Source organism: Orycteropus afer, unplaced genomic scaffold (genome assembly GCF_000298275.1).
Source record: "Orycteropus afer afer isolate SDZICR_OR568_19922 unplaced genomic scaffold, OryAfe1.0 scaffold00031, whole genome shotgun sequence".
Classification (NCBI taxonomy): Eukaryota; Metazoa; Chordata; class Mammalia; order Tubulidentata; family Orycteropodidae; genus Orycteropus; species Orycteropus afer.
The window spans coordinates 10,880,440-10,897,367 of NW_006921618.1; the positions used below are offsets into that span (position 1 = coordinate 10,880,440).

The 16,928-nt window shown below is 49.0% G+C and overlaps 1 protein-coding gene across 1 annotated transcript in view; it reads right to left on the minus strand.

Annotated features, from left to right (window-relative positions):
• Positions 1-364: 364 nt before the first annotated feature.
• Positions 365-16,928, minus strand: part of GRHL3 (grainyhead like transcription factor 3) — a 26,918-nt gene continuing 10,354 nt past the window's right edge. Inside the window, exons 7-15 of the mRNA XM_007935732.2 lie at positions 16,343-16,437; positions 13,656-13,814; positions 13,013-13,091; positions 12,752-12,885; positions 11,070-11,104; positions 9,810-9,898; positions 8,907-8,992; positions 4,816-4,880; positions 365-479 (exon numbers count right to left, since the gene is read on the minus strand). Coding sequence (XP_007933923.2) covers positions 365-479; positions 4,816-4,880; positions 8,907-8,992; positions 9,810-9,898; positions 11,070-11,104; positions 12,752-12,885; positions 13,013-13,091; positions 13,656-13,814; positions 16,343-16,437 — 857 coding nt within the window. The remainder of the gene's footprint in view (positions 480-4,815; positions 4,881-8,906; positions 8,993-9,809; positions 9,899-11,069; positions 11,105-12,751; positions 12,886-13,012; positions 13,092-13,655; positions 13,815-16,342; positions 16,438-16,928) is intronic.

Sequence of the window (16,928 nt, forward strand, 5' to 3'; positions counted from 1 at the left end):
CTAGGAAGGAGGACATGCTTTCATCACCGAAACAGGGAGCCTGCAGATTTGCTTCGGGAAGGGGTCTTTGAGGGGAGACAGTCTGCTAGAAATATGTTAACCATGGTGGCAGAATCTCTGGTGAGCAGGCACTGGCAGGAGGTTCAGGAAATGAATTCCAGCATGCGATGGGGTTTCAGATCAGGAGACTGCCAAGGTCTGACATCTGTGAGTTCGTGATTACAGGGTCTCTTCCCTTAGGGAAGGCGTTCAAGTAACAGCGTTGAGGCATGTGGAGAGGTTGTGTGTGGCACAAGGCCACTTTCCAGCTGGCTCCTTGGCTGGAGCCTACACCAAGAGGTCCAAGGGCTTGGGACTTCTGCCCTTACAACTCCTTAAGGATGATCTGAATCTTGCCATCAAGCTCCCCCATGTCCAGCAGGAAGGCCACGTGGTTGCTGTAATGCTGAATGATGTTGTTGTCCATGTTGACCAGGATTCTGGGAGAGAAAAGGAGATGTGGTTGAAATATGGCAGCTGGGCACCTTCCCTCCCAGGCCAACTTGTTTTTAAACCCTCTGAATGACAATGATGATAGGAATGGTTACTACCTATCGGCTACCCCAATAGCTCAGGCACTTCTCACAATTCTATCTGATCCCCATGACGACTCTGCAAGGTGAGTATTAACAGCCCCTAAAGAGAGGTAGTGCAATGCCCAAGTGGCCAAACCACAATTCAAACACAGGCCTTCCTTCAATCACCACGCCCATAACTGCTTCACCAGATTGCCACTCTCCTGATGCACAAAAGCATGGACATTTCTGAGCAGCCAATGTGTTGACCTGCGGGGGATGCAGTGCTCCCTGGTCACCAGGCCACATGGAAGAGGACCTGGACAGAATATACATTTGAGCCCAGGAGGTGTGGTGGATGGACTGCTGTGGTCTGGGTTCAGCAGAAGGGTGCAATGTGTCATTCAGGTGTGCCTGCCTGAATCAGAGGCAGGTGCCACAAAAGCTCCCTCTCAGTTCCATTCCCATGAAGCCAAAATCTCAGGCACAGTAGACTACAATGGCTTGGCCCTCCCTCTCTCCAGGCTAGGACCTGAGGCCAACCAGAGAGGGACAGAACCCCCAAAGCCATGGCTCTCTGCAGAGGATCAAAACCATAATTTATCCTGAAGGACACACGTTTAGGTGCTACCACCCTGAGGAAGTACCAACATGAGACCTGACCACATCAGCTTTGCCTTTGTCTCTTCCCTGCTAAGTCACCTGGACATGTCATGGGTCTCACCAACTATCCATCATCATCCATCCACCTGTCCTTCTACTCATCCACCCCATTAGCCTTTACTAAGGCTCTTCGTGGGAGCTCTGGTAGCATAGTGGCTAAGGCACTTGACTGCTAACCAGAAGGCTGGCAGTTCAAACGCACCAGCCACTCCTCGGAAGGAAGATGGGGCAATCTACTTCCGTAGTGATACTGCCTCAGAAATCCAAGGAGGGGTCGCTATGAGTCGGGTCTGACTCGACGACACATAACAACAACAACAACAACAAGGCCCTTCCATGTTCTGGGTCCTTTTTTAGAAATAAGGGCCATAGAGAGAAAGAGATGAATTAGCCCTAGACTACTTAGAATCTAGTGGGGACTGGGAGAAAGAATTTTTATAACCATATTACTCCAGTCCATAGATAGGGAAGCTGAGGTTCAAAAAGGCAAAGTCATTTGACCAAGATCACACAGTTAACAGATGGCAAAGCCAGGATTTGAAAGGAACAAAAAGACCCCTAGAAATACAAGTTAGGAAGTGGCATGTACAATGCAGGCAGGCAGGGAGAGTTCACTGAGGGGAAGGTAATCTCAGTGGGGCACTGAAAGGATGACAGGTGCCTCTTGGTGGGTAGATGTCTGCTTTATGAAGATCCCGTGGGATGGAGAGGGGCTGTGGCTTACCCCCTCAACTCCCATCTCCCACATAGGCCAGAGCCTACATACAGCCATCTCTGCCAGCGTCAGCCAAGCAGTCTTCTTTCAGGAAGAAGGTTGGGGGTGGGCAGAGGCCTGTGCTGCCTGCCAACATTTAATCACACGATCCCATTTCCTTAGGTCTTGTTTGGAGTTCCTTCGTTTCACAGAGGCATCTTTGTCTGGGGGCTGGAGGCAGGGCGCACACCAGAGGAGACCAGGGCTGGGCCTAAGGGTGGGCACTCTGTCAACATCAGAGCTTTTTTTGGTCTATCTCAGATAGTGACATTTATTGGGTGTTTCTAAGTGAGCCAACGGGAAGGCTGACTCCTTCCCCTCCCCTGCCACAGCCTCCCCAGGCCAGAGCTCCTGCCTATGCACAAGGAGTCCCAGACAGGCCCTGGGACCCTTTCACGCTCAGAGGTCAATGCCAACTGAGCCCTGAGAGCCTGGGGCTTGTCAGAAGCTGCTTTCACAGAACGTGGGCCCTTGTCACCACCGTCCAGCTTCTCTGTCTCTGTCCTGGTTTTAAACCCCTGGCTGGCTGCCAGCAAAAACAATGTATTTGCTAATCTTTCAAGCACTCAGTGGTGCTTGTAAAGCTGATTGTATCTACTTTTGTCCAGAGGACTTTTGAGAGGGTTTTATGAAAATAAACTAGGCCACTGATTAGAATTTCCTGCTCTTCAGATGAGCAGTCCCGACTCTGAGGGAGGCAGCAGACCAGGCTGGTCTCTCCTCTCCCAAGAGGGTTTTTGGGAATATTCTCATTCAGACATTTCAAACAATCCTAGTGCTGAGGTTTTCTTGGCTGGGGGTGTATGAGGGGGCTCATCCAAAGGGCCACTCGGTAATGCTAGCTCTGCCCTGGGCTATGGGACCGCACAAATAAAGCTGGCCAGCCTGGCCACAGCCTTTACTTGCACACTGCCTAACAGCTGAAGAAACAAGCAGGAGACCAAATAAAAAACAAACAGTGGCTTTAGAAGAGCTTGATCTCTTCTGCCAGTTATTAACTCTGTGACCCTAAACTATCTGGAATCTCAGTTTCTTCATCTATAAAAACAGAGATACTCATACCAAGCAAAAGGGCCAATGAGATGACACCTGGGAGTCACTGAGCTTCATGCCTGGCATGTCAGAAGTGCTCCATGAGTAGAAGTTGATATGATTTAAATAGCTGGTGGGACTTAGGGAAAGACTTGCAACTTGCAAGTCTTAAGGGAAAGACTTGCAATAGGGCTGGGGTGGGGGGCATCCCACGCATATACACCAGGGCAGTTCCTGGCCTGTGGTAGGATCTGTAAGGAAGGCCTGATATGGGTGGGGCTGGGCCAGGGGGCGTGGGTGCTGGCACTGAAGGGGAAGTGGGGCTGGGCTTGTCTGGGCAGAACAGAGCCTGCCTTCAACCATGATGTGGGTTCAGCTCCAGAGAGCGTGTGAGTCCCAGTTTGAAACCGAAACTTAATAAAAAAAAAAGAAAAGAAAAAAAAAAACCTAAGCACGCACATAACCAAAACCCAAAAGGAGCCCTTTCCAGGGGCTGCAGGGATTGACACCTCCCCTCTAACTTTCTGTGGGAAGCTAAGTGGGAACCAAGGAGGGGAACAAGGAGAGAAGGAGGAAACAAGGGAGGGAGGGAGGGAGGGCCTGGACTGTAGCAAGGAGGCCCAGCCCCAGGCCTGCCTGACGAGATGGGGCCTCAGGTGAGTACAGAAACCTGCCTACTCAGCAGAACTCTCTGAAAAGGAAAAGCCACAGGGCAAATTCCCCACTGCCCTCCTGGGCTACTGTAAGCGTGTAGCTGGAGCTAGACTGTGCAGAGCAAGGGGCTCAGGTCTGAGCTGTAGGCCTCAGGCCAGGTGTACTTCCTAGGGTCCCCAGCTGGGAACAGCAGTGGCAACTCCTCACTGCCCGCCTCATGCTGGGGTGGTGAGGTGACCTGGACAGGAAGGGCCTTAGGACACAGCTCAATGATCCTGACCAAGGGATGGAAGCCTAGGAAAGAAGAAACTATGTGGCCTTCCCTCCTCCAACCGATGGGACAGATAGCAGAGTGCTGTGGCCTTACCACTAATCCCCAGGAGCCCATAGCAGCAGCCAGGCACTGCCTGACCCCCTGGAGGGATAGCTTTATTCCCTCTTGCCTAGTCTAGATCTGAAGGTGGAGAAGGCCATGAAGCATCCCTGATGGCCTCCCTGCAGGTAGATGTCAAATAAGGCCCAATCACAATACCTATTCCAGGCTCGTTGCTGTCAATAGTAGCATGAGCTTCCTGGACCCTCTAACTCAGCCAGGAGCTACACGGCTAAGCCCTCCTGCCTCTAGGCCTTTGTTCTGCTGCTTCTGGCTCCTGAACATCACCCATGAGCCTCCATTTCCCTCCGTAAAATGTGGTTAGTGGTATCTGCTTATAGTGTAGCTGTGAGGGTTAAATGAGAGGTCTTAGTACAGTATCAGGCATATAGTAAGTGCTCAAGAGAATGGTAGCCAATTATTATCATTACAATCCAGTGACTTGCCCAAGGTTATCCTGTAGCCTTGGGACTTGAACCGGGGTCTTCTGACTTTGGCTTTGTACTTCTTCATTCACCCCAAGAAGTTCTACCCATCTCTCATGCCCATCCTTGCCAACAGTGATCAATGTCTGGTCTCTGCAGGTGGAGGAGTGTTCAGGGACTATCCACCCCAACTCTTCATCCCTTGGGCCTCTCCACCAAGGCCAAGTACAAACACTCCCCAGCAATGAGCATCAAGCCTCTGCTGGGCAAAGTGAACCTGCTAGGAACTCCCTAAGCCATTACTTCAGGGAGAAAAGGAGAGTGGGGCAGTGGGGAGGGAGAGCTACACTGGGTGCTTACCCTCGCTTGCATTTCTTGTAGACTTTGTAAATGTTCTCTTCAGGGAACCCATACTTCTCAGAGATCTGGAAGAGAATGGTAGAGGAGTCATTACCTTTTTTTTTCTTTTCTTTTTCAAAAGCATATTTTTTTTCATATCATGATTTTTATTTCCTGACTGTAAAAGTACTCGGGGCTTCAAGGTGGTTCTTCCCAGTTCAGTCATGGCTGAAAAAGTAAAACTGGAACAGACCTGAATTTGTAAAATGTGGATGTATCAAACGATAACCAGAACAGGAAAAATTACATGTCAATGCCCTGTTAGAAATGTAATCTCCTTCTTAGAAAACAAGGGCAGCATGTGCATTACATAGCAACCAAGCATCTTGACTGGCAGAGGGGGAAACAATGGTGGCCGGGTCAAAGATGGTGACTATGTTACTCTCCACAATCCTAGCAATAATCCAGTCTCCTGTATTAGGCTCCTGAAGGGGTTCACTATGCCTCTTCTGAATCTCCCATTCCAGGGCTTGGATTGGTAATTTTTCCCATTCCCGTTATCATTCTAGGAGCTCTGGTGGTGTACTGCCTCAGGAGTTAGACTGCTAACCAGAAGGCTGCTGGTTCAAACCCACCAGCCACTCCTCAAAAGAAATCTACTTCTGTAGTGATACCACCTTGGAAACCCAAGGAGGGGTTGCTATGAGTCGGATCTGACTCGATGGCAGTGTGTTTGGTTTTGTTATCATTCTGATACACCTACATTTTACAAATTCAGGTCTGTTCCAATTTTACTGCAACTGCCATGACTGAACTAGTTGGAACTGGTCTGAAGATGTGAATGAAATATATACCCATATTGTGGAAAAACACAAAGAAGAAAATTACAATAATCTATAATCCTACTTCTCAGAGGTAAACTCTAACAACATTCAGGTATACTCCTTACCATATTTTGTGCAAAGCTATTTTTATATTCTCCATAGTTTTTATGTAACTTTTTCCTTTCCATACCATGTGGCTTTCCATACCACAACAAACTTTCCAAACAGCATTTTTAGTGGCTGTAAAACACCCTACAAGAACATCTAACCCACTTTCCTTAGCCCCTTCTCTATTGTCAGACATTTGGATGTCCCAGCGCTTGAGGGTGCCTTCATCCCCTTAGCTGGGTAACCCTGACCAGCTACTTATGGAGACGGTATTAATGTTCACCTCACAGGTTTCTGGAAGAATTAAATGAATTTATCCATGTAAACACTAAGGACAGTTCCTGGCATGTACTAAGACCTCAGCAAGTGGCCAATGTTACTATTTTAGTAATGGAGCAATGGGGATGCTCCTTGCCCTGTTACCCAAATGTTTCCCTTCCTAGGCAGGAATTATTATCCCCATCTGATGGATAAGGAGGGTAAGCTTGCAGAAGACAAGCCATGTGCTTGAGGCCCAGACTAGAATCCAGGTTCCTGACTCTGTCACATCCCAAGATGTTAGTGCTTAGTCTATAGGTAAGGCGCTCTGGTGGCATAGTGCCTTAGGCATTTGACTGCTAAGCAGAAGGTTGGCAGTTCAAACCCACCAGCCACTCCACAGTGAGGCAAACTACTTCCATAAAGATTTACCACCTCGGAAACCCAATGGGAGTTGCTATGAGTCGGAATTGACTTGATGACAGTAAGTTTTGTTTTGTTTTTTGAGTCTATAGGTAAGGAAATGGTGGCTCGGAGGGTTGTTGCATGTCCTGCCTGAGCTCATGGGGCCAGAATCAGGCTAGTTCTCCCAGAGCTCCCAAAGTCTCTACTGGGGCAGAGAGATCAGTGCTGGTCCCAGCTCCACCACCTGGAGTTATGGAACCCTGAGAAAGTCACCTTCTTCTGAGCCTCACTTTCCTCATTTGTAAACTGATGCAGTAACAGGATGTGCATACAGGTTTCTTCTATTCATGAACTAGATGATTACATGAAGTGCTCTGCCCAGTTCCTGTCCCATAGCCTGAACTCTATATAAAGTGCTGGTGTTTAGTATTGCTGGCTTCCCTGCAGCTGCAACAAACCTCTGGACAAGAGTTTCAGGTTGAGGTGGTTTTCTTTGAACATTTTGGGAAGAGGAGCAAGTCCAGCTGTGTCATTCCCGCTACCGTCAGAGAGCTCTCGAGGCAAGAAAAGTCCCTAGACTTTATTTTAACGGTGATGTGGCTGCAAGCTACCAGGAAGAAGATGAACTCAACCTAAGGAAGAGTTTAGGAACTTTCCAACTATTAGTTGTACACAGTGGCATGGGCTGCTCTAAGAGGTAGTGAACTCTCCATTCTGGAGATATGCAGGTCAAGAGTTCGTATCCACTGGGAAGAGTTGTTTGAGGTAGCAGATACTGTGCTGGCCACAGAGGTAGCACCAAGTCCCTGAAACAGCGTAAGAAGCAGACAGGAAATGGATGAGGAAGATCAGGCTTTCCCACAGAGGCAAACAGAAGAACAGAAGAAAGTCAGGAGTTAAAAGGCCACAAGGAAGGGCCCCCTGGCCACAGCTAGAATGAAGAAATCTGGCCAAAAATAAGCTGTTCTTTGTGACTGAGGTGATGGTGACCCTTGATTGCATTCCTGTTTAAACATCTGGATTCCCAGCTATAACATCTGTTGCCACCTGTAGTTAGAATGAAGTGTTGTCTTGGAGCCTGTTGTACATTTAAAAACAAACTTTTGTAAAAGAAAGAAAAAGAAAAATCATACAACGGTTCATCTCTCCAATTCTCACTCAGCCATTCGTATCTTAGCTGGGCAGTCAGAGTAAGCCCAGCCCAGAATCCTGCCAGTCTGCTCTTTGGTCTTTGCTATGCCCTGCATTCTGTTTACCTGGAATTAAATCAACTCAGTTGAAAAAAAAAAAAAAAAAGCTGGTTGGGAGAAAGCTCAGACACCAGATGGGGAGCTGACCTTTGCAGACACTGTCCAACCTAAAGATTCTGAGTCTACATTCAAGTGACATTAATGGCCTTTTGTGAGCCCAACTTCCTGGGGTTGGTGCCAAGCAGAGTGGAGAGAGCATGGGTTGGAATCTCAGCTGCGTCACTTCTAGCCGAGTAACTCTGGCAAGCCACCTACCTCTTGGAGGCTCAGCTTCCTCATGGAAAACATAGCAATAGTAACAGGACCCTCCTCTCAGGGTTGTTAAGAGAAAATGGAGTTAGCAAAGGCAACATTCCTGACAAAATGCCTGGCACATAGTGGGTCTTCAGCCCTGGTGGTATAGTGGCTAAAGTGCTTGGCTGCTAACCAAAAGGTCAGTGGTTTGAAACCACTAGCCACTCCATGGGAGAAAGATGACACAGGCTGATTCTGTAAAGATTTACAGCCTTAGAAACCCTATGGGGCCAGTCTACTCTGTCCTACAGTGTTGGTGTGAATCGGAATTGACTCTATGGCAGTGGGTTTGTTTTTTTTTTGATTCATGCTTCTATTAATTCATTTTCCCCTTCCCTAGCCTGAAATCTTGGAACCTTCTGGCTTTTCTGAGTGGTGTGACCTTTAAGCATAGCTGGCCCTGGTGGAGGCTGTGTTTGCTCGTTTTTTAGCTGAGCCACAAAGCTGCCTGTGGGTTTTGTTCAGGGTTGGGCCGTTTCACCCGCTCTCTGGCGGTTTGATGGGCTGGAGAAAGCCTCCTCTGGTCTCACTGCCCAGACACCGCCTTCTACTCCCCCCAGTCAGTGCCCCGGCCAATCACAAGCAGGAGGGAGTGAGGCCCCCTGGAGAGAAAGAAAGGAAAAAAAAGAGCCTGGCCTTTTTGGGTTTCATTCCCATTAAAACAGAAACAGGTTTGCAAAGCCAACAAAAAGCCCTGGCCTGTCAGACAGCAGCCATCAGATTAAAGAGATTTATGGTGTGTGCGACTCCCAGGGCTGGGAGATAACATCACACAGGCACACCCCTACCAACCAGCTCCCCATGCTCCCCCAAACGAGGGTGGGACAGGTCGACCACCAGAAAGCAATGATTCTAGGATATTCCTTCCTGAGCCTTCCCATGGGAAATCAGAACTGTGTGGTGAAGAATGGCGGGGGAGGGATCCAAGAGGAGGTCTGGCCAGGATGGAGCAAGGGTCCAGAAGGTCTCTTACCGCATTCCTCAGCCCCTTCAAGTCTGGCGTCTTCAACATGAGGGCGTCAAACACCTCCTCAGTTTCCCTCCGCACGTACAACAGGACTGAAGAGCAGAGAGGGGCTCTTAGTGGTGTGCAGAGAATAAATGACCATGGGGATATCTCAGGGAATGGAGGAACTTTAAAAACATTATTTTAACAGAAGACTATTTTCTGCAAAGAGAGCCAATTCCTGCTGCAGGTTTGCCCAGCTGGGAAACACTCCACCTGGCTCTGCAGGTGCCTCCTGTGCCTTCTTAGACTCTGTCAGCTTTGGTAGGTTTGAATCCCTACCATCTACGTGACCTTGAAAACATTCTTTTTAATATCCTGAGCCTCAGTTTATTCCTCTGTAAAATGGGGACTCCACCCCCTATTTCACTGTTTTGTTGAGAATTAATGACACAATATTTGGAAAACACCAAGTACAGAGCACGGCATGATCCATGGTTGCTGCAAGCTGTTGATCTTAGCTGCTGGCTTGTATTTTTTTTCTTATGGCCAGCTACACTTGCCCAGGAGGTCTGCTAAAGTTAGAGATGAGAGTGTCAAAGCGAGAATGCCAGACATCCATATTCCACTCACTCCTATCCCCATTAGAGAAAGCGTAGGGGACTTTGCCAGCTGCCCCAGGACACCCACATCCAAAAGAGGCCCATGAAAGCAGAAGCCCTTCAGGTCCACAGTTGTCTCGCCATATACCCTGGTGCTCTCCTTATTTCTTGCTCCCAAGACTAGGCCCAAACCCAGCACTGAGGGGTAAAGCAGGCTGGGCTGTGCCCTGTCTGTCTAGCCAGGATCAGTGTTTCAGGCACTGGAATGGCCTCACAGGGGTGGTGGAGCTGGGGTAGGCTTGAGGAGCAAATGGGGAGAGTGAGTCACCTCTCTGAAGATCGTCCTCCTTGGCCTGCTTAGAAGGCAGATGCTCAAACTCCTCAGCAAAGGGTGAGCAGGTCCTCTTCATAGGTAGCCTGGAGGGATAGCAGGGAGAGGCTCATGAAGAACCCAGGAGGGTCCCAGAGTCCCAAGGACCCAATCAGGCCTCCAGGAGCCCCAGAGGTGGAGAAAACCCCACAGGGAAACAGGTTCTGGAGTTGGACTGCCTGAGGTAAAATCCCAGTGTTCCACTTACTAGCTGTGTGGCCTAAGGTGAGTTTCTTAACTTCTCAGTGTCCCTGTCTATAACACAGGGATGGTAAGAGTAATGATGACAATACTTCACAAAGCTGCTGTGAGGCTAAGTGAAATAACGCACACTGGGCACACTGCTCTTAGAACAACGTGGGCCACGTAGTGGGGCCTCAATAAGTGTGAACTATTATCATTATCAGTATTGCTCTGTTTTGGAAGAATCTTGACAGACAATGGATTTTGGAGTAAGAGACTAAGGTTCCAGTTCTGCCTTTGTTACTTAATAGCTGTGTTGCCTTGGGCAAATCACTTCACTTCCCCAAGCCTCAGTTTCTTCATCCATAAAATAGAACAACAACCCCTGCTTGCCTAACTCCCTGGGGCTGTTGTGAAGTGTGAAAGCACCAGGTCAGAGGTGCAGGCTGTTTCTAGGGAAGAAACTGATCACACCAACAAATGATCTTCATAAAGGGCTTTCCCATCTACAAAGATGCCATACACTCGCTTCATCCTCGTGAGGTTGTTCTCATCTGACAGATGTGTAGGCTGAGGCTCAGAGAGGTGAAGAGACAGTGCACAGTCATAAAGACTATGTCCAACAAAAGGAAGGCAGTGAAGTCCTTCCCAGGCCAAAGGTCCCAGGGGCACCAGCCCCTCCTATTGCCTCCTGGTCAGGTGGGTATGTGTTGATCCCCCTAAGTCCTCCAGCACAGTCTCCTGTCTTCACCCTCTGAATCTGCACTACCATCTCAGAGGCTTTCTCTTGCCCCATTTTACAAGCAGGTGTCTCGCCAGAGATTCGCCAGCTTTTCACATAAAACAAACCCATAAAAACCCAGGCAGTTTCACTGAGAAAGGAGCATGGATGTAGCTTGGGGGCTGGGGGCAGAGTCTCAGCTTCTTCTCCGGGCCCCAGTCCCTAGCTTGAAGGGTAGTGGGAGGGACAAGCAGGCTGGGGGAGTAGTAAACAGGACAGGCAAGGAGGTGGACTTTGGCTGCTTCTGTCCATACCTGTTGGAACTGCTAGGCCCTGCTGAGGAGACTGCCTGCAAAGAAAAGAAAGATATTTTCCATCACATCCAGGAAGATGAGACAAATTCTCAACTGCTGAAGTCTTCCAGAGAAGGACATTCTCAGGGAAGTAGGTGGGGTGGTGAAGATGTGGTTTCAAGGCCTTTCTATCCCATTCTGCTCAAACAAGTCCCCTTAAGTGAGCCAAGATCTTGAATCTAAAGGAATCGTTCAACCCAAGTTAAATGAACACGGAAGAGATGCTAAAGAAATGTTGGCTGTACTCCTTCTGGGGCAGTGAAGAGAAGATGGTAGCCATAGGAAGTGCTTTATACCTAATGCTAAGGGCTGCATCAGAATTGGCTGTTCTTTCTAGAAAAGCATAGAAAATTAAAAAAAAAAAAAAAAACTTTTTCTAGTATTTGCTCCAAAATCTATTTTATTTTTCTAACTCAGTGTACTAACCACACCTTGTACACAAAGGACCATTTCTGCAAACATTCCTCCCTAAGTTGTGGTGAGTTGGAACCTCAAGTAGAAGGAAAGGGTCAAATTGTTTAATATGGAAGCAAACTCGTAGGCAGTTCTGGAATCTTGTTTTGGCCATTGATTTGTTGTGTGACCTTGCCTGGAAAATGGGAATAACACCAGTCTCTACCTTAGAGGATGGTTGTGAGGGAAAATGAGATAACGCAGCAAAGGGTTTGGCCCAGCGCACTCTTGGCAAGTCGAAGGTACTCAGTACCTGGCTGCTGCAGTAAGAGGTGGGTGGGGAGTTAATGGAGGAGAGTATGGCTTTGAAGCCAGGCTGCCTGGATCCAAATTCTGGATATGCTATTTATTAACTGTGTAAAGTTTCTTAGCTCTCTGTGCCTCAGTTTCCACCCCACTACCTCAAGGAGAGGAATGCTGGTATCATAGTGGTTAAGCACTAAGATGCTAAACAAGAAGTTGGTGGTTCAAACCCAACAGCGACTCTGCAGGAGAAAGATGAGGCAATCTGCTTCTGTAAAGATTACAGCCTTGGAAACCCGAAAGAGCAGTTCTACTCTGTCCTATAAGGTTGCTATGAGTTGGAATTGACTTGACAACAATGGGTTAATCCAAGAAAAATAATATTATCTACTTTATAAATCTACTTTATCAATTTGCCATCAAATCGATTCCAACTCTTGGCAACTCCACGTGAGTCAGAGTAAAACTCTATCCCAGAGGGCTTCAATGGCTGATTATTCAGAAGAAGATCACCAGGCCTTTCTTCCAAGGTGCTTCCAGGTGGACTTGCATCTCCAACGTTTGGGCTAGCAGCCAAGCACATTAACTGTCTGTACTACCCAGGGACTCCTAGAGGACTGTAGGAGGATTTAAAGGGCTCATGCGTGGAAAGCCCTCAGAGCAGTGCTGGCATGGAGTGAACTCACACGTATTTGCTCCATAATCATAACACTATTAGCTGCTACGGTTATTATCCATCCAGCTTTCAGGGGCCACAATCTAATTTAGGGTGGAAATATCAGAAACCTCTTCCGTGTGTGCCCCATGTGTGAACATTTCAACAGCTATAAAGTCAAAATTTTTCATTAACTTCCTTCTCTCCAATAGAATTGGTCACTGAAGTTACATGACCATATATACATGTTTTAATCCCTTGGGATTCCATACAGATATGTGATGGCCCTCACCCCTCCTGGGCGCTGCAGGCTGGAGAAGTGCACGTTGGGGATGAATAGAACCGGCGGGGTCTCCAGGTCTGTCTCAGGCCGCAAGTAGGTGGTCTCGTTGCCCCGGAAGCTGGACAGCAGGCAGCCTTTGATACCTGCTGGGAAGAGGAAGTGACTGTGCCTTAAACTCCTTCCAGCCATGTCCCCAGACCTGCTGGTATCCCCTTCCACTTCACCTTAGCCTGGTACAGCCCACCCCAGACCCTCCCGGTTCCCACTGACCATTGTTGCTGGAGTCAGGGCACTTGGCCTTTCTCCGGAACTGCTTCCGCTCATCGTCCCGCATCTTCCTCTCAGCTCCCTGCGAAGCAGAACAGGGTTACCAAGGCCTACAGGAGGGCTGGCTGTCTTCCCAACTGCTGCTCTGCATCTTCAATACGGGCCAGGCTCTGGCTGCTTTCTTTCCAGCAAGACCAGGAAATGGGACGTTACTAGTGCTTGGCCTAGCCTGGCCCTCCCTGCCTGAAGTCAGTACAGTCCGCCAGAGAGAAAGACAGAAAGAGAGATGTGGGGTGAGAGAGACAGAAACAGAAAAAGACAAAGAAACAGAGTCAGAGAAAGACAAGAAGAAAAAAGAAAGAAAATGGGAGATAGAAAGTTAGAAATGGTAAAGAAAGAGAGAGAGAGATGTATAGAGGTCCAGAAAGAGACAGAGACAAGGAGAGAGACATAAATGCAGAGATGCAGAGATATACAGAGAGACAGACAAATGTCAAGTCTGCCAAGACAGACAGAGAGACATTCAGAGAGTAGGAAATAGAACAAGAGCGGCTGGGAGGAAGGACATAAAGACCAGGCCTGGCTCTTCTCCCTGCCCAAGGACCCACAGAAGGTCCACCCGCCATCTTCCCAGCCACACAGCCACCTTGTCACAGAAGATCTTGATCTGGCAGACGGCACGGTGTACTAGGCGCTCAGTGCCGGAGCCACAGTCGTAGGTGTCAATCTGCAGGTTCAGGGGGACACCCTTTACCCCCTTTTGTGATGAGAAGTCTGTGCTCAAGCAATTGACACCAATGAATACCTGGGGACAGAGGGGAATCAGGTAAGAAGCCTGCCCAGGTCACTGGCCCTGCTGTCAGAACCACCTTGACCTGATATCCTGTGCTCCATCAAAGCACCTGTTAACCAAGCCTCCTGTGCACCTGGTTTGTGCCTCTAATCCTCACCAAGCCCCTGGAAGGCCAACATCATCACCTCTCTTTTATGGATGGGGGAACGATGCTCAGAGAGGTGAGGCAACTTTCCCAAGGCAGCACAGGGAGTATATGGTGGATAGAATTTGAGGCCAGACCAAAAGCCCAGGTTCTTAACCATTGAGCATCATGCTCTCCCACAAGATGGCCAGGGGCCGCCCATTCATCTTGATCCTGGGAGGAATACTAAGGGACCTTCAGGAGCTTAAAATCCAGAGCCTCATTTTCTCGTGACACAAAACAGGGAGGCAGAGAAGGGCTCCCCCAGTTTAGGACTAAGACCATGTTCCTGCCAGGGACAGAGAGGATGATACCAGCCACTCTCTACACTCAGCCACCAGCTCCCCAGCCATTGCTGAACCCTGCAGCAACAAGGTCTACTTCTGGCAACTCCTTTGGTCCCACCCCAATACAGTGTGGGAGCCATCCTGGCCATCCCCATTTTACAGATGGGGAGATAGAGGTTCTGAGCAGCAAGGTGATTTGCTGATGTCCACACATGAAGTCAGGCGGGCTGCATAGCAGGAGCCTGGCTAGGGAGCCACCCAGACCTGGGGTAGAAAGCTGCAGTCTGCCATTCAAGCCCTGTAGCTTTGGAAACATCTTTTAACCTTACTGTGCCTCATTTTCCTTATCTGCAAAATGGGAATAATTAAACCCTCCCTGTGGGCTATGAGGACTGTGCCAAGCACCTAGTATGCTTGGCATGTAATGACTGTTCGATATGTTGTAACAGTTGTTGTGAGTGGGTCAACTGGAACTGTCAACCCAAAGCCAAGGCCGAATGATGGTAACCTGGAGTCAGTTTCAGGAAAGGGCTGAGACTCGATTTGGCAAGGTTACCGGGTAACATCTACCTCCATGGGACTCCAGGGCCAGACACCCACCTGAGGCTGGCCCGTTTTTGGACTTATCCGTTGGTACATTTACCTTGGAAGTGACCTGTCACTGAACAGCAGGGGTGTGGTGTGGTGCCTGAGCAGACCCCCTTCTTTCCCCAGCTGTGGGGGCCAGTACCCCAGGCACATGCCAGACATACTTCCCCCTCAGCCAGCTCAGGCCCAATGCAGCCCCCACCTGAAAAAGGCCCAAGCCTGGGGGCTTAAGAGGCTGTGAGAAAATCCCAACCGAAACCCACTGCTCCCTTCCCATGAAACTCTCCTCCTACCCCCCTTGAACTGGAGGCCCCAGCCCCTCCCCCAGCCCCTGGCATTTGTTTGAATAATAATAATCTCTCGCCTTTGTGCCTCCCTTTGTGTTTTCAGAGCTCCTTCACCTCCGTTTTCTCCAGGCAGCCTGGACCGCCCCAGGAGCTGGGCAGGGAGGCAGGACTCAGCTCCTCAGTCTGTCCAGGCAGAATGTCCTTAAAATGAGCTAGAGCCCACCCTCACTGATGAGGTGAGCCTGGCCAGGGAGGGGAAGGGACAAGCCCATGGTCACCCAGCCGCCCCCTCCCCAGGAGTGCCCTTCTCACAGTGCCTGAGAGAAACATCTCCATCTGTCTAAACAGAAAACCAGGACACAGAGACAGCCCATAAGCGCACGACAAGTTCATGACTGGGCTCAAGCAGTAAAGCTGGGAAGAATCTTAATCGCTTAATCACTGGGATGAAAAAAATCACTGGAGACAAAGTATATGTGAACTGCTGTATGAAAAGTGAATTTGCTCTGTAAATCTTCACTCAAATAAAAATAAAATTAAAAAAAAAAAAAAATCATTGGAGGCTCCCGTTTCTCAGGCCTTTCTGATAGGCCTGGTGCTGTGCCAGTCTCAGACACTCATAATCTCGGGGAATCTTCCCCACAACCCCAGGAGGCAGATGAGGATTTGAATCCTCATCTAACAGACTCTGGAGTCTTTCTCCTACAACACTCTGTGCTGACCTGCAAGCCAGGAAACCTGGGCACCATCAGCAGCCTGGCCTCCAGCTCTGTGACCTGCACAAGGCTCAGTTTTACCATCCAGTAAATGGGATGGTGGAATTCATAATAAAAGCCACCACTTATGTACCAGGCCTGTTTTCTACCTTTTACCTATCTCTCCTGATCCTCACTGCAACCTACCAGTTGGTGCTATGATTAAACTTCTATTTTTACAGCTGAGAAAAGTGAGCTCAGAGAGACTAAGTCACTGGTCCAAAGGTCATACAGCTGGTAAGCAGAAGCACTGGGATGCGGTCCAGCCCACCTGACTTCAGAGCCTGTGCTTCTCCACCACTCTGTGTCTTGCCTCCTCCACTGGTGCCCTTATTGGAGCAACTAATTGCTGTGGTCTTAAGTGAAGGCAAATGTCTCCCTCAGGATGGGGGCTTCCTGGTGGCCCAGTCACTTCCCAATACATCCCTCCAGCACTGACCTTGGCCTCCTCGTTGACATTCCACACGAAGGACAGTGCGTTATAGGCCACCTCCTCGATGTGCTGCACAGTGTTGAAGTTTTCTTTGCAGTCAGCTGAAACCCCAGGAGACAGAGGGGAATTAGGGGGGAAGGACTTGGGGAGGAGGCACTTAGGAGATGGGCCTCACTCCTGGCAGGGGCATGCATCCTCTCCCCAAGACCCACACTTCAGTCCAAGGAGGAAGCTGGATTGTTGTGCCCTGGGTTAAACCAAAAAAAAACACCCTCACTGCTGTCGAGTAGGATCCAACTCATAGTGGACCCCTCCTTGGGTTTCCAAGGCAGTATCACTACAGATAGTAGATTGCCCAACTTTCCTTCCAAGGGGTGGCTGGTGGGTTTGAACTGCCAGCCTTCTGGTTAGCAGTCAAATGCCTTAGGCACTATGCTACCAGAGCTCAGACAGAAAACTGAAGCAGAGCCTGGGAAGTAGATTTGCCTAAAGCCCCAGAGGGAATCCTTGGCTTTGCTGACTAGGCCAGGGCTCTCCTCATTTTTGAGTGGAGTTAAACTTTTCATTAATAATAATAGTAGTACTACTTTGG